The following is a 25,627-nucleotide window of genomic DNA, read 5'->3' on the forward strand; positions in this document are numbered from 1 at the left end:
CCACCACCAAAGTCTGACAGCAAAGGACAGAAGCGAGCGGACAGACTGGAAGAAAGTCTCCAGCCATACACATATGCAGGCATACACATATGCAGGCATACACACATACATGCAGACACACACACACAACACACACACACACACACACACACACACACACACACATCTCCAAAGACAGGGGACAGTAATTTTCCATTATTTAAGCCTATTCTGATACCAAACCTAGAAAACTAATTTTTTGCCCTCTCTTTCTCACAAGTGAGAGAGCTGAGGTGGGAAAGGACTTCTCCCTACACTGCATGCTCCTGTTTATACCGTAAGTTTCATTCCCTGTGAGTGTACTTCCTATCCCTCATGCTCTCGAGTCAGGTAACCAACTGTCTGAGAATACAAACATAACCATCTTGAGACTACAGCCCTCAGCCTGGAATCAGTCCTACTTCCCACTCTGAGCTCAGCTTAGGAATAGCTGTTCATTTCTTGGTCCAAGTCCGAGGCTAAGTCGTAAGGTTGCGTTGCTGCCATGCTGGGGTCTGCACTGGGCTCACCCTCCAACCAGGGTGTCTGCAGGTGCAAGAGGCTCTGTAACCTCATAGAGCTGGTTTGAGAGTGGAGGAGAGTAGACAAGTACCGTTCATCTCCATGTAGCAGGACACCCCACTATTACTGAGCTCCGCTACTGTCTGAGTCGGCAGGTGGCTTGACTCATACGCCATAGGATGACTCATTGCGTGCGAAGAAGCCCTTTTTCCTTTCTGGAGTAAACGGGCAGATGGATAGCCACTGTGTGACTCACAGGGCCTGGGGCCCAAATGGCTGTGCAGATGGAGAAAAAATGAGTCCCGTGCAGGAGGTGCCTACCTCATCAGAATGAGGGACCTGCCCCCTGCGTGTGCCGCACCTGGCAGACGCTAGAATTCCCAGAGCCACTGAAACCCCTGCAGCAAAAGAGGCCTGGGGACTCGGCATGGTGGTGGCTGCCACCAGGACCTTGGCCGCCTTTCAAAGTAGAAATGATCAGAAACTTGGAACGAAACTCAGCGTGGAAGAAATTAGAACGAAAGCTTCTGAGTGCCAGGGTCAGTCTAACCCAGGCTCTAAATATCACACAAAGATGACCAGGCGTGGGAATGGCCACCTCAGGGATCAAAGCTATTGACGGTATTCAGGGACTCCTCTCTTAGATATAAGAGCATCGGAGGGGTTGGGGATTTAGCTCAGTGGTAGAGCGCTTGCCTAGGAAGTGCAAGGCCCTGAGTTCGGTCCCCAGCTCTGAAAAAAAAGAACCAAAAAAAAAGAAAGAAAGAAAGAAAGAAAGAAAGAGCATCGGAAACCTCCAGCAGTTAACCCTTCCCCTGCATCCCCAGACCCACAAATTCAGAATACACTTCCTTTTTTTGCAAAAAAGATGTCGCTCAGAGATCAGCTGAGAATATAAGTAATCAGGAAGACACTAAGAGAAAAGATTTCATGTTCAGAGCAAGGCACCTTGACTCCACCTACCGCTCTATCAGCCTTCTAGTCCACAGACTGACAAATAAAAAAATAGTTCGGGTCACGCCAAGAGTTTGTGCTGCCCCATAGTTCTGCAGGCACTCGATATGCAGGTCATGTGACCATCCTGTCTAGAATACACACCCTATTCTTTCTTGGGGTACAGGAGCCCATGAGGAAAACTCCCTGGACGTGGAAAACTGTATGAGCTTCCAGGGTAAATGCATAAACAGTAATCTGAAAACTAACCGGCATTTATAATAAACAACGCGCTAGAAACCCGTGCTGGGAGCACTGGAGATGGAGGCTTCGGAAACTGCCAACCTTCAGTTTGGATCTGAAGGTAAGTAGGACTTTTTCCAGGTGAAATTTGGGAAAAGAAAGCCCTTACAAAGAGAAGCCATTACTCAGAAGCTAGTAAGAAAGAAGCAAGAAGCAGTTAGGGCCCCAGCGAGAAGACCCGGTTGCTTGGCTGGATGGAAGGGCAGGGCAGGAGGAAGCCAGGGGAACGGCTGAATGCACACAGCGGTATAAGACTCTGCCCGCACCACAGGAGAGCCGAGGAACATTTTGCCATGATGGGAGATCGTTATAACGCAGAGAAAGGGCTAAGAGGCATAAACTGGAGGAAGGGAGACTAGTTTGGAGCCACTGGGAATTCAGGGAGGGATGCCAAGGCCCCAACAGTCAACATGTGAGGTCCGAAGAGGAGGGTAAGACCCGCATCAGTGTGGGTTCTCAGTGGGAAGGACCTGCTAACCGAAGGGCCGGATGGTGTACGGGGAGCAGGTTTCAGGGTTTCTGACTTGGCCGGCAAAGAAGATGGGAGGAGGGGTCAGCTATCACTGTGGACATGTTGTTTTCGTGAAGAGATCATCAAGGGTCATCTAACTAGAGATGTCCAACAGGCTGGCAGAAATGAGGGCGTGGAACTTGAGAGAGAGGACTTGGAAGGCATATTTTTCCTCTGACACATTTTTGTTCAGCTTCCATTCCTGAGGTTTGGCTCGGGCCACTGTGGACTGGTGGGGGAAGTGCTGCTCGGATCCTGGGTGTTTACACAGCCACAGCAGCAAAGCCGCTGCCTTCCCAGTTCCCACGTAGGGAGCAGAATTTGTGTAGACTCGAGGGTCCCTGGCAAGATGTCAAATTGAAAACACAGGTCTGGACTGGCACTGAAGCTCTGCCTCCAGCTGCAAATCCTCCAGGTGAGCCTCCCAGGCGGGCAAGCTGGGCTCCTGTAGGACTGCAGACGCTCCGGAGTTCCCTGAGTTCAGATAGCAAGTTACGGTAACCTAAGGGGGGAGAGGAAAACAGGAGGCAGACCTTGTCCCTGAGATCCCCGAAGGTCTTAGTGCCAGGAGAAAAATGGAACTCTCAAAGTAATTAGTAGAGTGTGTTGTTAGATGGCGGGCTGGCCGAGACAGCAAAAGGAGGATGCCAGGAGGGCCACTAAAGAGCCTATGGAATTGTTCTGACTCAGGGTCATTTCAGGATGCTATCACAGGGGAACCGCTCAAGGATGCGTGGCCATCAAATCTGTCGCTTGCAGGATCTTGTCAACTGCACCATCTGTCTGAGCTGAATTCCATAGAACGGTTCTTATGCCCATTTTGTAGATGAGAAAAATAGAGGGCAGAGAGATCAAATGGCTCTCCCCAAATCAGTAGTGATACTGGGATTTGGAAGTGGTCGGGCTGATTCCGGAGCCTGTCTTCTTCTTTTTTTTTTTTTTTTGGTTTTTTTTTTTTTCGGAGCTGGGGACCGAACCCAGGGCCTTGCGCTTCGGAGCCTGTCTTCTTAACCACAAAGTGACAGACTTCACCACAAGGCACACAGCACATGGCCGATGTATTCACAGGGCACTTTGTGCTGCTAAAAGCACTCTCTTAGGCTTCAAATCGACAGAGACAGAGAGCCAAGATTAAACCCTTAGCTTGGAATGACTTCTTACAGTCGTCTTTGGGGCTAGAAGCTAGACCAAGTGTCTGGTGCACTGCTAAACGGCATCTCAAGAGCTGGGCGCACTGCACCAGGCTACACAGTCCATCGTGGCCCCTCCCAGAACCAAGGGAAGAACCACTCAAGAGGAACAATGGTAGGGATGCAGACTCATACTGTATGTTAGAAAACCCAAAAGTTAAAAGCGAGTCCCCATGTTGGCTTTCTGGCCATTTCTGTTTTGGCCTTTCGAATAGTCTATGTCAATACTGGGCACTATTGATAGAATAGCACACATTATGGGCTGTTAGGCCTGTGCTGCCTATTTCTCTATGTGTGATATTAGGCTTCTGAAAAAGGCAATAAACTAGAATAATTCCTGGCCCCAGATATATTCAATGTTAGTACCTGATTACATTTGCTCAACGTTTAAAAGATTTCTCTTATTTTTGAGTATATGTGTCTGGGTGGGAGTCCACAGGTGTCTCCTGAGGCCAGAGGTATAGGAGTCCTGGAATTGAAGTCACAGGCTGTTGTGAGCTGCTAGGCATGCGAGTCCTCTGTAAGAGCAATAAACGCTCTCAGCCGCTGACCAGTCTCTTCAGCCCCTTTCTGTTTAGTGCTTTGTCACTAAAGACTTGTTGGGTGGGTGTCTTTTGCCATGACATATATTCTCTAAGTGTCTGCCCTCTCAGAGCAGAGTACAAGTCTCTCCCTCACAGGACGAGCACATACACAATGTGGTCCTCCGCCCTCTCACCCTCACTCAGATTCTCTATGATTTCCTTCCTAGCCATGAGCTAGGGGTTACATCTCATGTCCCGAGGCACTGGGATCCTTCTGAAATCAGACATCATTTTTCAGAAGTGAACAAGTCAGTTTAATTTGCTAAATACCTCTACACTGATTTGTCTTCATTGGGTTTGGTTCAGATGACACATTTTTTGGAAGGTTTTTTTTTTTTTAAGTCCCACTCATGTCTCCTAGGAGGGACACACTACTGGTTTGTCCCATGAAAGTAAAGTGCCTTAGGTTCAATGAGACCCTCATGGTGGATGGAGAGAAGGGACTCACAAAGGCTGTCCAATGATTCGCACTTGTACATGCACAGAGGGAAAATAAATGTAAAAGTTAGGCTTAGCCTCAGGGTGCAGTGTACAGACACAGTCCTAGGTATTTGGAGGATCGAGGCAGGAGGATCTCTTGAGCCCAGGCATACAGGCAAACCTGCAGATCACAATTCACACAATAGCTTCCACTACAAACTTACTACTTTATCCATTGAGCTAGAAAGGTGTTCTGTGAAGAGATACTTTGAGATTATGCAAATATATGATGTGAATCATCCTTTGATGGTTCCTGATTCACTCACTTGCTTCTAGCATTATGGGTGGGCACAGCGGCACCCTGCCTTCCACTCATACAGCTGCCTTCAACTGCTGAATGGGAAGGAAAAAGCGTCCTTGCATATCGTCCTTATTAAGACTCGGAAATATTTATTTAGTTAGCTCGAACTTTTTCTTACCACGTATGATGATCACTGGTTCCAGATGCTTACCAAGTGCTTTTGGTAAACCATTTCATTTAATTCTCGAAAAAATTCCGGCCTCTCTGATCACGACCATCCTTGCTTTGCAGACAAAAGCAAGAAGCTCATCAAGATTAATGTTTACAAAAGTCAACTGGTTGACTCCATACTTTTTATGTCACATGCCTGACTCTGTGTGTGTGTGTGTGTGTGTGTGTGTGTGTGTGTGTGTGTGTGTGCATGGCTGTGTGTTCTTGAGGAGGCATATGTGAGGCTGTTCCTAATCTCCTGACCTCTCTATAATTAGGAATTCCCTTCCCACCTCCATGACTGTAAAACGGCGGTTCAAAGGTTAGACAGGAAAGCTTTGGTGAGAAGCTGAGGGGCTTACCACAATCCCCCATTATTTTCCACCGGAATAGCCCTTCCTTTTGTAGATGCAGTACGTGAACAACTGGGCTTTGTTGCTTAGCTGAGTCCATTTGGGAGAGGTGACAGCAGGGTAGGGGACTTTCTTATGTCTGTGTCTGTGATGGTTTCAGCTTTGATCAAAAGCTGCCTGGACTCCAGTCAGTTGCAAAATGAGAGCTGTGGCCATGCAGATCCTGCCGGAGCCCTTGTGTACTTCATCCACGTTATGGCAATTGAGTTACTGGAAAGTCAATTTCTTTCAGTGGGTAAATCCATTTCATTGTGCCGAGGAAACTCTGGGGAGGTCTTTCATCACATGGTTAACCTCTGATTTATCATCCAGGTAAATGTGGCTTTTTCCATTCTCTCCATCCTGTGTTAATCACTGCAAAGAAACTTCTCACTCATACATCTGTGAACCACAGAAACTTTCTAATAATATCCTAAAACAAATTAGAAGATCTCAATATTTAATTGAAGGAAAACACGTGTGTTAACACACCAATCATGTCTGGCTTTGATACACCCCCCCACACACACACACATACACACACATACACATACACACAAACACACACACAAACACACACACACACATACACACACACAAACATACACACACAAAAACACACACAGACACACACAAACGTACACATGCACATACACACACTATGCACATACATACACACACAAACATACACACGCACATACACACACTACGCACATACATACACACAAACATATACACACATACGCATACACACACACAAACATACACACACATAGACACACACAGGCACACACACAGGCACACACACACACACACACACACGCACGCACGCACACGCACACACACACACACACTGCCTCCAGTGACTTTAGAGTTACTGTTGAGGAGTCTTATTCTCGCCTCAGAGGCCTGCTGAAAGCACAGAATCTACCGCATCCTACACTCACCAAATCTAAGTCCTTTGGTTTTAAAGAGGGACCTGGGGATGCCAAGGCTTCCTACAGTGCAGTCTGTGCTTGGGCCTCTGACAAGCCTGGCTTCTCTGGACACTGGATCATGCTGGCTTTCCGTCATCCTCCTTCCTCCTACCCTCAGCAGTCACCAAGGAAAGAATGGTTCCCCCACCCCACCCCGGAGAAGCCCTGAATGGTCACCACTGATAGTTGCACTGGCCTCAGGGAAGTTTCCATCTGGCTGGGCTCCCAAATGACTCCCTGCTGTGGAGAGAGAACCCATTCTGCTCCATGTTCCGATGAACAGGATCTGCACGACGTTCCTTGTAACTCTGACAAAGTTCTAAGAAACTTCCTTGGGGGAGGGGCAATAAACCCCTTATTCTAGGTCACGTTAAGCCTGATGCTAATAAACACAGCCAGCTGTTGATGCCTTGCTGGGAAGAGGGCAATTCTTTATCTCCATAATAAGTCAGCTGTGGAGTTCTGCACTACTCTGTATGAGGTTTCTGTAGCTTCTTTCTGGTTCTATGAGTTCCCTCCATCCTTCCACCCCTCCATCCCTTCCGCCCTCTTGGATTAAAATCATCTAGACTATAGACCAAGCAAGTTCAAGTACCACCGATCTGGTGAGCACTCTGCAGTTCAACAAGCAACTCCAAGATTCCTACACATCCACCAACTGTTGTAGAGAAGCCAGGATGAGCTGGCCCCAGTGGCTTCCAAGAATAAGTTTCATCAGCTTTGTTTGGGGCCTGAGCAGGGATGGGTAGAGCTGGCTCTGCACTTAGGACAGATAGCCAGCTAGACAGACTTCTGTGGAATGGCATTCCCGTCCCTCCTCTCTACATATTCCCCAGGGATCCTGGAACCAGGACTGTGGTGGGCTTGAGATTTCCCAGAGTGCTCAAGTGCCTAGGTTTGTCTGTCCTAGGAAGCCATTCTAGGCATCACCGAAGGAAATATCTTAAGGCAGCAGAGAGAGAAGACAGCAATGGTTACTGCTTGTCCAATGCCAGTATGTGTGGGTGTGTGTGCATGTGTGTGTGTGTGTGTGTGCATGTGCATGTGGGTGTGTGTATGTTTGCATGTGTGTGTGCACGTGTGTGTGTGTGTGTGTGTGTGTGCATGTGTGTGTGTGTGTATACATAAGTGTTGAAGGAGCAATCTGCAATGTTAACAATGAAAAGAAAGTAGTTGTTTATGGGGGGGGTGTGGGCTCAGCTCGTGTGCATTTCTAAGCCCATCTCCCCACTGCTGCTTGGAAAACTGTTCACTCAAGTGGATGCCCCGCCCTGGATGTCTGAATCCAGCCCAAAAAAATCCAAAAGGCTTCACAACCCTGCGTTGCCATGTGATCTTGGGCCAATCATCCAGCTACCCAGAAGCTCTCTGCTGCCAGTTGAGACCCATCCAGGCTGTAGGGAGGACCCTTCTGGTCTTAAGAAACAAGTCACTCAAATTCACAGGATATGTAGACATGTTAGTTTTCAGTTCAGAATGATCATTTGTGATTTTAGATCCTAAGCTCAACACACCACTGGTCCCTCTAGGGGACTGCAATGTAGGTCAGGACTTTTCTCTCTTCCCATGGTTCTGTCCTTTGTCTTTACAAAGCCTCCTGCTTAGCACACAAGACTTGTGTCTTCAGGTACCTTACAGGACATGGCTGTCAGCCCTGGCTCCGTCCCAGGAGCTCTCTGTCCTTTGTCCCCATTTTGAAGGGCAGCTTTCCATCTTTCAGGAGCCAAAGTCTGGCTGGCCCCATACCCTCTGTTTAGGCTGAACCCTGTGGGTCTCAGAACACTGGCATTGTGTCAGTCTTCAGCACAGATGTCTGCTCACGTCCAGTCCTTTTGATCACGGCCAGGGAATCAAGTGGAGAAACAGAGGATGGTGGAGGGTAGCACGGTCCTTCAAGGAGCAATGGGCAGGGCTCAGATAGCCCAGATGCTCCTAACTCAGGTTGGCCAAGCCCAGTCATGGGCATAAACAAAATAACAGTGATCTAGATACCCCCAACTCTTTCGGGGAACTCCATACTGCAACACCCAAGTCTGAAGACACAGAACTTTATGTAACTAACACATTAGTGCTACCTCACTCATCAACACAACCTCCGATGGTAAACACTTTTATATCCACTTTAAAGACGAGGAAGCTGATACTCGAAGCAGATACAAACATGCCTGATGGTCCCATAGTTGGGGAACAGCTACTCTCTGTGGTGGCAAGGCCAGTGTCCTGTCCTCGTCACAGGAGAGCTGTGGACATCACCACGGTATTTTACCTAAATATTTGGCTGCAAGAGGAAGAAGTTGTAGCAAATGTGTGAAGAAAACGAGAATGTACTGGCCGATGCACTGTTAAGGCTGGGGACAGTCATCCCAGGGATGACAAGTGCTCTCCTTGCTTCTCACAGCTTCATGCACAGGCTGTCTGGTCCACGGGCAGGCTCCCCATCAGAAGGCCAAGATGACTGCCAAGCGTCCTGCTGATTGGTTACTCAGATGAAGTCTCCCATTAATGCTGATCTTCAACCCCCATTTGATTCTCCTATGCTTCGTTAGCCTCCTGCCCATTCCTAAATCAACCAGGTAGGTCTGATGATCTCAGAGGCTTGACCAGACACATGGTGACTGACCGTGGATCCAGGGTTGATCTTGTGAAGGTATTCTTGGTTGTCAACATGACAGCATCTGAAATAATTATAATCCAAAAATGGAGGACACTCCAAAGACAACTTTTTTTTCCTTAAGTTGAAGCAGAAAGAGTCACTTCTGATCTGGATCTTGAGATAGGAGGACACATGCCCTTTAATTGGGGACTTGAGATGGAAAGATACCTTTAAGGCATAGCAGAAAGCTGCACTTCTGTTGGCAACCTACGAAAGGACATGGGAGTAGGAGGCTTACTCTTTACCTGCTCACCCTTGCCTCGGTAGCAAGCCCAACCCTTCACTGGCATTAGAGCCCACCTCTTCTGGACTCCAGGGTCTACTGAAGACCAGCTGAGACATCCATTCTCCTGGACTGAGTCACCACAGAGTTCTGTGACTTTCAATTTCTAGAAAGCCATTGTTAGATTAATTGGTTCATAGCCTGTAAGTCATTCTAATAAATGCTCCTATTTATGAATATGTGTGTGTAATATATATTATATATATGAGAGAGGGAGAGGGAGAGAGAGGGAGAGAGATCCATTGCATAAATTCCATAACTCTAGAGAACTTTGACTAATATAGATGACAGCTTATGCCACCCATGGGCCCCAAGGGCAGGAGGGAGGAAAACAGATGCTTCAAGCTGAAGAAAGGTTAAGGTGACAAAGCTGGCAGGCAGTGGCCACTGATACTCTCCTGCAGTGGGACATATGAAGGGCACTTGGACCCAGTTTAACCTCAGGAACACAAGTGTGAGATAGCAGCACCCAGCACTTGGACACCGGAGCCACACTGAAGCTATGTCCACTTCACTCCATGTGAAGGAGTTACATGCTAAAGAGAGATGACTCTGGAGCGATCTTAATCCCTCCTGAGAGACATCCAGAGCATGTCCAATACAGAGCAGCAAACCACCGAACTGAGAATAGGACCCCTTTGGGGGAATTAGAGGAAGGATTGAAGGAACCGAAGGAGCTTGCAACCCCATAAGAACAACAATGCCAACCGACCAGAGCTTCCAGGGACTAAACGACTATCCAAAGACTATACATGGACTGACCCAGGGCTCCAACTGCATATGTAGCAGAGAATAGCCTTGTTGGGGCAGCAGTGGAAGGGAAAGCCCTTGGTCCTGCCAAGGCTGGACCCCCAGTGCAGGGGAATGTCGGGGGGTGGGGGAGGAAGGTGAAGGGGGGAACACCCGTATGGGGGAGGGGGTGGGGATTCGGGCTTATGGACAGGAAACCAGGAAAGGGGATACCATTTGAAATGTAAGTAAAGAAATATATCTAATAAAAAAATTAAAAAAATAAAAATTGGGGCCTCGAATGCTACACCAAAGAGCTAGGATTCTGCTTTCTCATCCCCCTTCCGTCCTGCACAGAGCTTCTGAAGTTTGCACCTCTTCCCTTCTCCTTCCTGTTGTCTCCTTCCAAGTCCCCTCCCCCTTTCCTCTTTCTTGTTCTCTTCCCCAACTCCCTCACACAGCGAGCTTCTCTCTCTCTCTCTCTCTCTCTCTCTCTCTCTCTCTCACACACACACACACACCACACACACACACACACAGATACACACACAAACACACATTTTCAAACACACTCACACACACACACAGACAACATACACACAGAAATGTACACACTCACAACGCTCTGTCAAACACACATACACACACAGAGAGACACCACACACAAACATTCTCTCTCTCTCTCTCATACAGAGACACTCATAGGAGTGTCCTCCTAGCCTGTAGGCCTTCCTGTCAAGGCTGGAATTTTCACTTTTATCTGGTAGCCTTAATACTGTGAGCACATCACAGACACAGCGTCACAGCAGGGCCTCCCAGGGAGGCAAAGCAGATACACCCACCCATGTCCCTCTAGAGGCCCAGCTCTACCACCCCACCCAAGGAAAGGTGAAAGTCTGAACTGGGCGTCTGGTGTTTCTCAGGCCTGTGTTCATGGGGCTGTTGAGCAGGTCTGGGTGTGGACTCGGGGTGTGCTCAGCTCTATGGGCACCCAATTCCATCTCACGGTTAGATTTACTGCCATTCCTGCTTAGAGCTGCCCTGGGGATCCTTTGTGAGAGCTCTGGGGTGAAGCCAGCTCAACACTAAGGCATCACTGTAGGGCCAGTCAGTCAGTGACAGGGTGAATCAGCGGGGGCTGGGAGAGTCTTCTCGTAGAGGACTCTGACAGACAAAATTCCTCCCTGTCCTTAGAAGATGTAGTCATGGCTTCTTCTAGCTCAGAAAGGAGAGCAAGTGTCAGTACTATAAAAATGAGCTTCACTGGCTGTACGGAGGCAGGCATTGGGCTTTTCTTTGTGTGAGTCAATTCCAGCATTGCTCAAGCCAGGACAGTGTTTGTCCACGTTATATCACAACATACACAGGTTTCTGTTTGCTATCTGAGGCAACTTTTCTAACTGATGCACTCTCCAGTCTCAACAACCAGTCCACATAAAGGAAGGGGCCTCAGCCTGGCCTCCAGATAAGGGCTGGGGTAGGAAGAAGTGACACAGAGAAGCTTCTGGAACATGGGTTACAGTCCTTACTCTGCTCCACAGGTTCTATGCTGTCCCATTGTTCCAGGTCAACGCTGTGGTACTGTAGACCCTGGGTTTATTCCTGAAGCAATCAAACAGTCAATCTGATACCAGGCCAGAATACACGGTCACCACCAGAGAGGCTGGGTTGATGCCAGGCCATACAAACCTTGGGACTGGAGGGTAAGGGGCATGTGGTTTTCTGAAGAAAAGTGAGGTACTCTTACCAGCAGAAAGGGTGCTGGCTGTCAGCAGATAAGAGAACAGCTATCCTCTGGGGGGGGGGGGATGAAGGGCCTTGCCCAGTGTGGCAGTTGTGGATGGTGTGAACAGTGGGGTTAGCTGGGGTTAGGTCTACCTTGTTACTTATTAACTCTGTGACTTTGAACCAAGTTGCCTAATCTGGTATTTGTCTTCCTCACGGGCATAATGGAATAACAGCAGGTACCTGGTTCACAGGGTTGGTTTGAGAATTAAATAAGAAGGTGCAGGGGGAAGAGTCAGTGTGAGGCTCTGTCACACAGACCTGCTCTGTCCTTTGCCATCCTCTTAAACACCTCAGGTTGGCCCCACACCTGCAGTCAGTCCCAGACTTGAGCTGAGTCCTACTCCTGAGGTAGGCCCCATCCCTGAGGTAGGCCCCACACATCAGATGGGCCTCTCAGGGACTGATAAGCTTTTCACTTTAGGAGTGGAGCCAGTATAAGTGGGGTGTTCTCTGTGGCCTGGGACCTCAGCTGTCATCTACTTTGGGATCCTCTCCCCCTTCACTAGTTCTGACTTTTAGGTTCAAGAAGGAGTTTAAATAGCACAAAATGATCTTTCATGGACACAAGGTGATCGGGCTGGAAATACTTCTCGAGGTTCTCGCACAAGAAGACACAAGTCTGTGGGACTTCCCTGGCCTGAAGTTATGCCCTCAACAGCTGGGGGAAAAAGAAAATGTTTTCAGAATAAAAAATTTTCACAGGCTATATTTCCAGTCAGGCAAACATGGGTGGGCCTCTGTGGGGGCTACTTCCACAGTGCAGTCTCAAAGGTGCTGGGCCTGCCAAGCTCCAGCTGAAGTCCCGGACTGACCTGAGAACCTAGAGTATGTGCAGAAAGCCCAACAACTGCTGAGCAGACAGCCCGAGATCAGTGAAGCAAAGGTTTCAAGAGGAAAGACGGTTGTCACTCCAACTCACCCAGCTCTCATTCTGTCTCTGCAGAACCAGAGCTGAGCATCCCCAGAGGCTGTGCTCTTGAGAAGCTCTCTGCTCAGAAGACCAAGAGGGAGCTATTGACATCACTCAAGAGAGAGTCAAAGCCCAAACAGGGAAGGACAGCCCTTTACCAAACTTAGAAATGGTCCTGTGTGGGACATACACGCACTGAAACATAGCTGTGTATGAAGGGATTCCTAAAAAAGTTTTTGGAGACCATATGGATTGTAGAAGTAGATAAATTTATGCTGGGCTTATAGGTTTGCCTCATTCCTAGCTTGTGTGACTGCCATGAACAGTTTTATTACCTATTAGGCAGGACAATTACACTGCTTCATGTGTCTTGAAGATCTGGGGAGGAGAAATAGCGACATGCTGAATACTCCCAGTGAGAAAGAAAGAATATTGTCAACTGAGACTAAAACAGAAACGTAAGCACTGAGGTGAGAATGGCTGAGGGTGAACTATTTGCAACCTGAAGAAAGCCCTGTCCCCCCATGGTCCAGTCATGCTGAGGGTACCACAGTTTCTGACCCTATACCTTCGTGTTTTGGTCACCTCGCCTCTCCACTTGGGTGGACTTGGGACTCTTCCCCAGGGACCTAACTGGCTCGTGCTTTCCAGCTATCAAGGTCCAGCTTAAAGGTCAGCTCTTCCAGACTTTGTCTGGTTCTTCCTTCTGGCTCTTATAGCAAGGATCTACATTAGTTGTGGGTCTGAGTGGAAATGCCAAGAGTCTAGAGGCGTGCTCCTTTCCTGGCATTAGCAGGTCCTGGCATGTGAACTGGTCAAGAGGAAACTACTCAGTGGAAGCATAAAAATTAAGAGTTCTGCAAAAAAGGGTGGAAACCAGTTAATTGTTCACCATACAAAAAGCCAGGATGGAAATGGGCTACAGCTGCACCATGAGAAACTTCAGTCAGACACAAAGAATTATTCCCTTAGTGAGAGTGATAGATACCAGACCGGATCCCATGAGACAGGGTGGAATTTCCGTGATGGGTCCTTAGGAAGGAGTACTTTTAGTTTAGGGTGATTCTGTGACTTGTCAAAGGGGCCTCCAGCTTAGCACGAGTCATCAGTGACCCAGATGACAGTAAAGGGGTTTTTGACTCTTAGTCATTGTGTTATAGCCAGATGGGACGTTGAGCGCTAGTCAAGAGCACCAGCTGGGGAAGCTGCATGCCTGAGTGGAGGGCTTGTTCCTACAGGCTTTGCTCTGAGCCTGTGAGAAAATGAGGCCTTTTGTCAAGGGTCACTTAACCTGTACATTCGAGTTAATGAATACAGAAGGGACATTTGGCCATAGTGCTAGAGCACATTTGGACTTTAGGGTGGGCATTAAGACCTGGTCGAATATGAGCTGATGTCTCCAGAAAGAACCCCATGAATTCAAATACAATATTATAGCCAGCTGAACTACACTAGTGGCTATGGCCAGGCTCCGGATGTCAAAAAACAAAACAAAACAAAACAAAACAAAAAACCAAAACCCTGGCTAGTTATGTAGTATGACAACCAACCAACCACTGTGAAATATGTTTTTGATCATTTCAGTGGAAAACCATCATGGTTCTGGTCCCCAAATGTCTAACGTTGGCTGAGTATCCTAGAGTGGTACTCTGGTTACCTTGGTATGTCCATCCCTTACCTTAGAACAGCTATCCCTGGGCCAAGAGCCTCGCCTATCTGAGCAGTTACTGCCATGCTTAGAGCTTCTCTGGTTTGCTGAGAAAGCCGGAGTCAGCCAGCAATGACTAGCTCAGTATAGTTAATTAGTTGCAGCTTAACCTAGTGTTATTAAAAGCATTGAGAGATGTGTGGTGTTTGAGTGAAGTCCTAGGAAGCCCTGAGGAAGGAAGAAAGACAGGCATAAATTCTCAGGAGCCAGTGCTTAATTTGGACCTGAGAAAATATTTTTTCACTCCCATAACAGTCACCTAATTTCAGTTGTCAATCAGGTTTGTTTCTACTTATGGTGCTCTTGCAACCAACTGACTGACCAACCAAGCAGGCTGCCAGAACCACCATGAGCACATCAGCAAAGCACTGGACAGAACGCCATTCAAGATCCGCTCCAGGTGGTGGATAAAAGTAAACTGAAATTAAAATCTTTCACATTTTGAAGACACAAAAGCCTGGGAAGCCTGTGGGAAAGGACAAGGTCAAATATGACAGGAACAGACTCACACAGTTCATTCTCTTGGCAATAGTATCAGACGCACATGGGCTTGGTCTGGTCAGTTCTTGTTAACTTGACACAAAGGACACTCACTTGGGAGGGAGGAAGTTCAGTCGAGGCATTGGCTTTGTCATACTAACCTGTGCACAAATCTGTGAGCCAACTTCTTAATTTTTAATTAATGTAGGAGGATCTAGCCCACTGTGGTCGGTGTCATCCCTGGGCAGTGGGCCTGAGCTGTATATACAGCTAAGAAAGCTAAAGAGAGCTAGTAGCATTTCTCCATGATCTTTACTTCTGTACCTGTTTGACTGAGTCCCTGCCCTGGCTTCCCTCAATGGCATTGTGATGGGAGTATGAACATCAAATAGCCCCCCTCCCCCCACACTCGAGTTGCCTTTGAACTCAGAAAGCCTCACCTCAGAACCAAACATGTCACATGTGTAGTCTTCAAGGGCTGTTTCTAGAGGACCTGCAGGCTCAGTGAGAACAACAGGTGTGGGACATCTGTGCTGCTCCCAGAACTCAACCAAGGCCGAGCTTGGCAAAGGAGGATAATGTAGACTGCTCGCCTGTGACCCACACATTCAAATAACTTCCTCCTTAACTCCAGGCTCCAAAGGAGCATTCTCATCTCTTTCTTCTCCTCGCTCTGTCTGGGTCACCTTCCTGCAGAGGCATCCATGAGTCGTTGGAACTTGAGCAGAGCTAGAGGCTCACTGTAAACCCAAGTCCCAAGCCATAACTCCTGCAAGGCTTGAGAAGGAAGTGGTATGTCATCCTGCTGTGTTCTGCTTCGAGTTCTAGAAAACGGTTAACTGATTCAAAGATCGAATTTTGGGGGACTCAAGCCTATTATATGTTCTTGGAGATAAAATCACTAGTCTTGTGTAGGATGTGATCATCTGGTCCTGAGAAGCTGAGTCAAGTATTTTGACTTCTTGGTAAGTGGAACACACAGCCACTCCCAGATCATTAAAAAACAAAAAACAAAAAAACCCCACGTAGTTGGCAATCATAACTGTAAGGGCCTAGACTTGTAGCCTTTGATCGGTGTATAAATTAAAATAATGTTGAGTCAAAACTAACCAGAAACCCAAGGAACAAACACACCATCAAATGGAAAAGTCATTTAATTCAAAATCATACTTCCACTCACTTTATAGAGATTGCCACAGACACGAACCAAACATAAAAAGCCAGGTTTCAGAGGTGCCTGACAGAAATTGTATTTTCTTTATCGATACGCACAATGGCACAGAAACACGGTTTTTAAAGCCTGAACATAGCAAAAGTGGTTTCTTTTTCCTCTAATAACAAGAAAATGTCCTATCCTAGCTGCAGGTTACTTTTTTAATTACAGAATTTGATTCTATGTACCAGTCAATAGTCAATACTGAAATTTACAACAGTGCGTTTTTATGATTTCTCAAAAGAAAATATTAAAGTGCCATTTATAAGTACTTTACTGACTTGATATCACACAGCACTTTACAGTATACTCAATGGTAGCCTAAAAGATGAATTAAACATGCAAATAGTTTCTTTCCCAAAATATGGACTAAATGTCTTTTAGAGTGCATTTGAACACTAACCTAGCATTAGCTACTGGGAATTTATGGGTTTGCATTTTTAACATGACTTGTAATAAGTCACCAAGGAACGCAGCTGTGGATAACTATGTTATAAACATGAACGGAGGCTTCGGATGACGTCTCATTTGTAGCTTTGATCATTTGCTGGGAAACAGTCTCTAGTTCTTCTGACACGCTCCCTCCAAAGGCTGTAAAACCTTTACAAATGCCAGCTTGTGTATCTACACCCGAGGCTGCACCTTTACACATGTATGTGCTACACACAAACACATACACACGATACATGCACACACACATTGTAGAATCACCAGATATATGTTTTCACAGACACCAAGCTGATTCCGGCATCTTGAACCCCAATAATGCCTTTTGTTGGTTTTACTCAGAAGCCTGTGAGAATGGTGGCTGTGATGGCAGAGAGAGTACGTCAGCCTGGTTGAAGCTACTCCAGGTCTCTCGGGCACTGTTTCCAATCCTCTGATCCCCACTGACTACACTAATGAGAATCTTGACAGGATGGTCCTTGGCTCTCCCTCTGTGGGTTAGGCCTATGCTCAGCTCTCACTCTCTAGTACATTTTACCATGCAGAGCAGTTTCATTTTACAATGTCCTACAGACTTGTGAAAGATTATTAGTTGTGAATTTTTTTTTTTCTGTGATGGTTTTTCCTCCCAGGTAAGAGCAGTATTTTAGCCTTCCTTAAAGATCCGCGGTTCCTGAGTGTGGTTTACCTTTCCCTTCCTGATCCTGGTGTTTTTATTACATCTATGCTTTCCTTCCAGGAGTATGGGGAGGCTCCAAGTGACATCTGGGATCTCCATCTTCTTTGGGAAGCTCTTTAAGTTAGACAAGTGCTGTGAGCGGCAAAAGGAAGAAAGCCAATTATGGCTTGGTGGAGTCTTGTCTCAGGCATGTTGGAGGAATGTGCAAGGTTCACAGCTCTCTGCTGTTGTCATTTTGATGCTACGTTCACAGGCAACCACTAGATCAGCATGCAGAAATATTTCAGCACAAAAGGCATTTTTCCAACACTACTATGGGGTGTGAGGGGCACCTGACTGATTAAAGAAGGGCTGTTGGGGCGGGGCTGTTAACCTAAGTGATCACTGTCAAGTTTGCCAGAGGTGGCAGACCACTCCCTTCCCAGACACCCAGGACATTCCTTCAAAAGTCAGGTAGCTAAGCAGACACTTGGCTCCCTTGTTTACCAGAACAGTGGATGCTAGGGCAAATGTGGGATGCGAGGGAGGTCACTGGTGCACCCCCAGAGCTCCATGGCTATGAAGCTAGGTAAACAGCCTTGTCTCAGGCAGCAGTGACAGCAGGCCAAGAACAGATGGTCGCACCATCTTTAGTCCACTACCATGCCTCAACAATGCATGCTTCCGGAAGTTCTATGACTGAGAAACAGCTTTTGGTGTGATTGCTACTGTCTTCAGGAGGAAGAAGCAGTTGAGAAGGATTTCCCTCAAGGATCTAGGCACGGTACACACATGTCTGGTGGAGTTGTGGGTAAGGGGCTGTAACTCCCAAGCAGTGAACATGGCTCTGACCCACCAGTGCCTGGTTCTCATTTCCTCTCAGCTTCATAATGAAAAAAAAAAAAAAGCACCCACAAGACTTTGCAGAATGGCTTTGGAAATACTACAAACCGGCTCTAATCCCAGAGACTATGACTGGGTCGCCCACTGAGTGGAGGCCAGCCGCACACATTTATTTTGAAAAAGTGTTGAGCAAGTCCACCTTACTTGCTTGGGGGCAGGGATCTGAGAGCAGCAAACTTCTCGTTTCATGGCACAGCATGGTTCAGTTACGGAACTGCATTTCAGAGAGTGAGCCCAACCATCTCAATGCTCCAAAATTCAAACCACAGTGAACCCATCCCAGGGCCTCACAAGAGAAACTCAAAGCTCCTGGGAAATCTCTGGGACCTGGTCAATGGACTTCCATTCTGACATCAACTCATTCCTCACCATCTACCCCAGCTTCCCTCATTCACAGGGAGCTGAGGGGTCCAGAAAGGGCACATTTCACTTTAATCTTCGAGTTCCTTCCCACTTGGCTCATATTAATCTCTCCAGTTCTTTTACCTGAGGAGGAGGAAGGAGGCCTAGCTGAACAAAAGGAAACAGAGCAACCATCTGTCAGAGGCCACACATGGCCTCAGGGACACTGGAAGGAGGTCAGCCTAAGAGAGTAGCTTCAAACCAGGGCCAACTCAGGAGAGAAGGAATGTGTCTGAGCAGTCAGGCTGGGCCCTGACTTCAAGAATACTACAGTTATTATGGGGCAGGTGACAATTTAAACCATCAGATGTTTTAAAAGTATCATGCTGGGCTCTTTCAATTTGGCAGGAGCCCCGCTACTTGAGTGTGCATGCCCTGCGGGCCCCATTGCCCAACCTTTTCTCAAGCTCACAGGGACTGGGCCTGGAATCCGAGTCTACTTCCTCCCTTCCTTTAGTCTCCAACCCTCCTCCCGCCCTCATACCTGGCTGGTGTAGGTCACTTCAGCAACCGTCCTGTCCTGTCCTTGTCTCTCAAGTACTAAGACCACAGCAGGGGCCTCACACCCAGCAATGGGCAGTTTGCAATTCTGCCTGCAAGTTCAAGTCTTCCTTGTTCCTGGCTGGGTTCTTGGTTGGCAACAGTACAATCCCAAGTTGGAAAACTCAATACTGAATCCTAACAGTGAACTCTTAACATTATAGCCACTCTAGAAACTTTAACAGTGCAGTCTGCATCCCTGTTGGGGACTGTTTTTGAGTTTGTGGCTGCTGGGAATCTGGAGGGGGAAGGGAAGTAAGTGCAGGAACATGTGTACAGGAAGAGAGTGAAGTTCACCACTGACCGAGAACCATAGCAGCTGACTTTCTTGTTTTGTTCTTAGAGCTGATAGACTCATTTACAAACTAATTTGGTCATATATAGATATATATGAAAATGTATCACCTTAGGAGAATCCTGGGGTACCAAGAAATACACCTGAGAAGAACAAACACACAAACAGAAACAAACATATCAACCCTTTCCCCACCTTTTTAAATCCTGAGTGTCACGTTACTATTGGGTGGGAGTTCTTTGAAAATCCGTTGCCTGAAGATGCTTTTTTGAACTCCACAGCCCCAAATCACATGTAGGCAAAGACAACTAAATACAACCAACGTCTCAGGCTCCCCAGTGGGAACCATGAGGAAACATTCTTTCACTGGGCCAGAGTGGGCACATGACCTTGACTCTTTAACCCAGCCTCTCGTGCAGCCTTTTAAACACTTGTTCAGCCATCAAAATACTAAATGCATGGAGCAACCAGCTTAAAGAATATCAAATATAAAACTTTACCATATAATATTTCAAATCATTCTATTTACAAGTTTATCTTTAAAAAAAAAAGCAGAAGGTACAGTAATTCAACACAATTCAAGTTTTTCTTTTCTTCATTAAAGAACCCTAAGGGAATTCCAGGAGCCAGAGACACTCCCTGGGTGCAACATTGCCATCAGAGGGGCTCCTGGAGAGTGTGACAGTTTGTCAGAGTCCCTCTAGCAAGGGCATTAGAGTGCGAAGATGCCATGATTGTGTTCTTTTGAGGTCATGTGATGCTCATCCAGGTGCAAGACAGTTACGACCTGCCCTTTTAACCAGAATTCCCTCTCTTAGAAGGTACTCAGCCTAGCCTCCAGGCCTCCACTTCTGGTGTCCTACGGACTCTTAATGTTCTATCCTAGTTAATGATTCCCTATTTTTTTTCTGGGTGGCAGTGATATACATGTCCTTTTAAAATCAGGCTACAGGTTTGGCCCAAGAATCACCTCTAAAATCTACAGGACCTCAGTAACAAAAGACTCTAGGGAGCTGTCTGCCCCAGATAGTCCACCCTAATGGCCTAATCCTCTGCTTCAGATTGTTGGAAGACCATTCAAAAAAACAAAAAACAAAAACAAAAAAAAACCAACAAAACAAAACAAAACAAAACAAAAAAACCAAAACCAAAAAACAAAACCAAAAACAAAAAGCAAAACAGAAACCAAAAACCACCAGAGCTGGGAGAGGGGGTGTTATACAAAGAGGAGTATTATTTTTGGCTTAGTTTTAGAGTAGGTTGGGTTGCTATGGTTACTAGGTGATGGCAGTGATGGAAGCCTTCAGCAGCAGAGAACGTGAGGGGTGTGTGTTTTCTTTGCACGAGAGGACTGGACTGAAATCTGCTGATTACAGGCCAACAGCTGCTCAAGAGATGCTGAGTGACTGGATCACATATAAACAGTGTGGTGACCCCTTCATCCTGTGCACTTGCAGACAGGCCCAGCTGCCTGCAGCACCCTGTCCCTGGGAGAAGGAAGGAGAGAAAGTGTCTGCTACAGCAGAAGAGGCAGCAGTAGAGGCAGCCTGCACCTTGTCTCTTCCCCTGCCTCATGCAACTCAGCAGTGCTGCACTCTCTTTAGCACTATTCTCCCCTGCTTCCTCTTCCCAGAAGGCTGGGGTTTGGATGACTGTTGAGATGAAATCAGGGCTCTCTATTTAGGGCACTCAGGAGAAGACAGCTTCTCGAGCCTCCTCTGGGTTATCAAAATCAAATGGCCTCCTCTGCTCATTGACGTGCAGTTCTCGCAGCATCGCTGTGCTGTAAGCTGAGATGATCGCGGAGGATGGTGGCACACGTTCCCAGATGCATTCGTTTTTTGGCAGGAAACAACAGTCAGGCTCCCTGCTTCCTCAGTGGCAATGAAAAGTGGCCCACAACACCAGAAGCAGTGTTGTCATGGAGACCACGTAAAGCTCAGCAGCTCCACTGGGGCTGGAGGTTAGAGGAACTCCACGTAGTTCTCTGGGATGAGGCCAGTCTTTCCATTCAGAGTCCCCTCCAACCAGCCAGGCTCCTGAGACGGGTGAACTGTACGGGAAGAGAGAGAAGAGATGAGGTCGCGGGCAGCCCGGGGGTGGATGTGCTGTGCACTGGAAGATGTAGGAGGTAAGTCTGGGGAATGCAATTCCAGGCCTGGTTTGAAAGAGAGGTCCTTAACCTTTTGTGAGAGGAAACCCTTCTGGTAAAAGTTATTCCGAACTCTTTCTGCAACAAAAAGGGAAACATTCAGACATTCACATGTACACGCCCTTTCAGGGGTGTTATGAATTTTCTGAACTTCCTGTTTTATACTGTATGTAGCAGATTTACATTTCTTTAAGTTAGAGATTAACAGTTGGGATGTTCTCCATTCACCATCTGTCTGTCTGTCCATCCGTCTACCCACCCATCTACCCATCCATGCATTCGTGTATCACGCATCCCTGTACACATACATGCATGGACACATCGACCCAGCCTACTCACTTTCCACTCTGTACCACATGGCGTGTCCTAGGGAGATGGAGAACTAGTCTTTACTGGTTATCTACTTTGTTTGTTTGTTCGTTTTTGTTTTTCACTTTTTTTTAAGACAGTGTCTCAATCTGATTTGGACTCACAGCAACGGTCCTGCTTCGACATTCCAACCCTGGGATTAGCCTGAGCCACCACGTGCAGCCTGACCTACCTGCTTTGTGTCGCCAAGCCCACCTCTCATGTCCTCACAGACCCACTCTCCGTGCCGCACACTCCGAATGCTTCCCTTCTGCTCCACCCATGGCCACCCTTACTTTCCTACACTAGAGCTTTTCCTATAAACAAGTCAAAAGGCCGTCTGCTTCCTCTACTGCAACTCTCAAAGCTCCCATCCTTTTGATTTTTTTTCAACAACCACAGAATATAGATCATTTCTGTTATGTCACAATCCCTCTCTAGGGGAAATGCGGAGTAAAGAGATGGAGCGATCTGGCTGAGTCTGTCAGAATACCATCACGGTCAGGCATGGGGATGGGATTGGAACCTCGGTGACGAGTGTGTCTGGGGGGGGGGGTGTTCCTGCTCGTGAAACAGCTGTATGAGCACAGGTCATTTTGGGGTGGGGCAGGGTACTTGCTCTAAAGGGATTAGGAAAACTCCAATTATCCGAGATTGTGTGGAGAGAATGGATTTCCCCCTGTTCCTTTCCTGGGCTAATTAAGCGACTTCCTGAGCTTGTTTTAGAAATGCACTTCCGCCCCAGCACTACTGTAGAATTCTAGTTTCACTTTGTAGGAAAAGAAGAACAGAAACCGATGGAAGCCAACGGGGAGGGAACAAAATCACGGGCTCCAAGGCTTCTAGAAGAGCTAAAGTATGTAGAGGCATTTCCACACCTCCTTAGGGGAAGACATGGTCGGACACCTATTAGCTGGCCTTCAAAACCTTGCAGAACTTCCTCCTGTCAGTCCTGAAGAATGAAACCTCAGTAGATGATACCTCAGACCTGCAGATTGTACAGAGAAGTCTGTGGAACTTAGGGCTGACTCGGCCTCTCCAGGTAGGGTAGGGCTTTCCAGGCCACCTATAATGAAGAAACACCGAGTGGACTTGCTGTTTGTCCACAGCTGAGGCTGTCTAGACCCCTTTTGGTCTGTACCTCTGCAGGGTGGCAGGATCGTTTCTGTGGTTTCTGGTGTAGACTAATGCATTGTTAACTCCCAGTGCAGTCAGTAAGGCACTCCCTGCATAGATCACAGCCAAGAGGCTGGGGCGGTGATACCAGCAGAGAAAACCCTGGCTCTATACGTCTGAGAGCTGAGTTCAGCGTCTTAGAAACCATGTCAAAAGCCAGCGGGGGCAGGGTGCATCTGCTGTCCCAGCACTTGGGGGTAGAGACGGAGGACCCCAGCCAGCCAGTCTGGGCAAAGGGCTTGGTACCTACACTCACCAAAGCTTTCAGTAAACCTTAGATGTTTGTTCAGAACCAAAAATAAACAAAATAAACCAATTCCCTCAAAAATGAGTTAGAAAGAAAAAGTCTGAACAACATAAAGACAACCGAGACAGCTCTGGAGCACGGCGTTAGGTGGATGTGTCTGCCTCCTCCCACAGCTCTTCAAACAGCACAGTACTGAGGAGGTTAGCTATGAACCTGAGTGGAATTTTCAGGCTATGGGAAGCCTCAGAAGAAACCAGGAAGGCCTAGAGATGCGCCACCCAGGCTTCAGGGAGTGAAGCAGTCTTTCTAAGGGTCTTTAAGCCAGGGTTTCTTAAGGCCTAGTGCTGGACACTGCACCAGCTCTATCTGTGCGCTCATGGAATCTGTGGGTTCCTTGGCCTGAGGCACCTACACTTCCACTGTTTGCAGAAGTAAAAATCTATGACTTCTGTGTGTCAAATGCCTTGTACTAAAGGTGCCGGAGAGGAATGAAATGTTGAGCTCTCATCAGCTGGTGGAGGATGTCCCACTGTAATCGGTTCCCTGGCCTTATACAGGGCTCAAGTGAAGCCCCAGCTCTTCCATAAATAGTATTATGGACTGCTTTTACCTGCTCCTCCTGCCACCTGATTCTGGGAAATTCACAGCATACCCCACGTAGTGTTCATCGGTCCTGTCCATATGCACTGAAGTGACAAAGTTTTGCTTTGCTATTTGACTTCTTAGCAACTCTTAGGCTCAACAACCTTCAGTAACTCCCCTACCCACTAAGGCACGGCCCAACTCTTTAAAGGCTGAGAAACATGGAAGCCACATGATCACAATTTCAGACAAATTAATTTGAATACAGTCATGTGTAAAACCAGATTTTGAACCCAGAGACAAACCATTCCTCTGCTCTATGCTGCTCCGGTGCAGCTGGAGAAGGTGGTGCTATGAAGACGTTGGGCACACACTAAACAGCAGAAACTTTGCTAACAGGCACTCCACCTGTATGCATTTCAGAGTGAAAATAAAGCCAATTCTGCTAGTATCCTCATTTTTCAGATGAAAAACTGAGGCTCCAAAAGGTTAAGCAGCCAGTCAAAAGATTACAAGAGTCCCAGGACATCTGACGTGTACCTGCAGTCTGAATTGTGCTTATCCCTGCCTCGGTACTCTGGCTGGTGAAGCACTCAGTAAGTGGTGGGCAGGCTGACCCACACCGGTGTCCAACGTGCTACATACACACGGTGCATTACTAGGAGCTGCCTGGGTGAGAGTCTAGCCCAGTGAGCATATCATATGAGCCCGACTGACTTGGGCCCAACTTCTCTCTCTGCTAAAGCCTTGAGTACAACACAGGTTCCTGTACAGGCATAACCTGGTACAGCACAGGTGCCATGTTCACTGTGGACAACGAGTGAGTGCGTGACTAAGATCTCTAATGGCTGGCTACCCCAGGGAAGACGCCTCCACTGGGGAAGTTAAGGGACATGTGTGATTAGCAGGCATCTACTTATTACATAAATGTCTTACAAGCGGCTATCAGGGACCAGACACTGTGCTGTGTTCTCATACATGTCCCCTTAGGGTAGTGACAGATTATCAATAAATGTAGTGAAAGGGAGGAGGGAGAGAAAGAGAGAGAGAGGAAGGAGAGGGAAGGGGAAAAGGGGGGGACTTGGGTAGAGGGAAGGAACTCAGAAAGTTACAACTCAAAGGTTCTCATGGTATCAGCCAGGAGTGCTTAGAGCAGATATAAGGCCCTAAGACACAGAAAGCGAGATATGCCCTCAGAACAGTGATCTGTAAACTCCGTCTAAAGAGCCACAGTGTATGGCCAAGTATAGAAAACATAAAAACAAAACTGTGGGTGGCCGTGCGCCAATAAAACCTTATTACAGAAGAGGCAGTTGACTGGAAGTTTGTAGAGTGTGCTCTGAAGCTGTGCTGTGTGTGCGCACACATGTGCAAGTGTGTGTAGAAGCCACAGTTCAGTATTGGCGCCTTCCACGGTCTCCTCCACCTTATTTCCTGAGACAGTGTCTCCCGTCAACCCTGGAGCCCATGAATTCGATTAGAGAAGATGGCTAACAAGCAGCCGCCTGTCTCTGTCTCCCTGGCACTGTAATTACAGATCCTCTACCACATTTACTCTGGCCCAGGGTGCTAGGCCCGAGGACCCACAGGACAAGCGGGTTACACCTACTGATCTGTCTCCCAGACTCTCATCTCAAAACCTGAAAAGAGTATCCCAGGAATCCAATTTTGGCTACCACCACGTGATTTTTCTGGGTACCGCTGATCACATTGCTTCCAGATGAATGATATTCCTGAGAACACAAATTACTT

General features: G+C 47.4%; 1 protein-coding gene and 1 long non-coding RNA gene across 3 annotated transcripts in view; one reads left to right on the top strand and one right to left on the bottom strand.

Annotated features, from left to right (window-relative positions):
- The first annotated feature begins 1,636 nt into the window (after positions 1 to 1,636).
- On the top strand, positions 1,637 to 20,453 carry LOC116884328. The gene is made up of 3 exons (XR_004385866.1): positions 1,637 to 1,837; positions 8,760 to 8,934; positions 17,312 to 20,453. It is a non-coding gene; the product is annotated as an uncharacterized LOC116884328 (long non-coding RNA).
- A 35-nt stretch (positions 20,454 to 20,488) lies between these two features.
- Positions 20,489 to 25,627, bottom strand: part of Arhgap26 (Rho GTPase activating protein 26) — a 386,554-nt gene continuing 381,415 nt past the window's right edge. For both annotated transcript variants that reach the window (XM_032885465.1, XM_032885464.1), the window contains one exon: positions 20,489 to 21,423. In XM_032885465.1, coding sequence (XP_032741356.1) covers positions 21,335 to 21,423 — 89 coding nt within the window. In that variant the 3' untranslated portion in view covers positions 20,489 to 21,334. The remainder of the gene's footprint in view (positions 21,424 to 25,627) is intronic.

The sequence above is a fragment of the Rattus rattus genome, chromosome 15 (assembly GCF_011064425.1).
Source record: "Rattus rattus isolate New Zealand chromosome 15, Rrattus_CSIRO_v1, whole genome shotgun sequence".
NCBI classification, from domain to species: domain Eukaryota; kingdom Metazoa; phylum Chordata; class Mammalia; order Rodentia; family Muridae; genus Rattus; species Rattus rattus.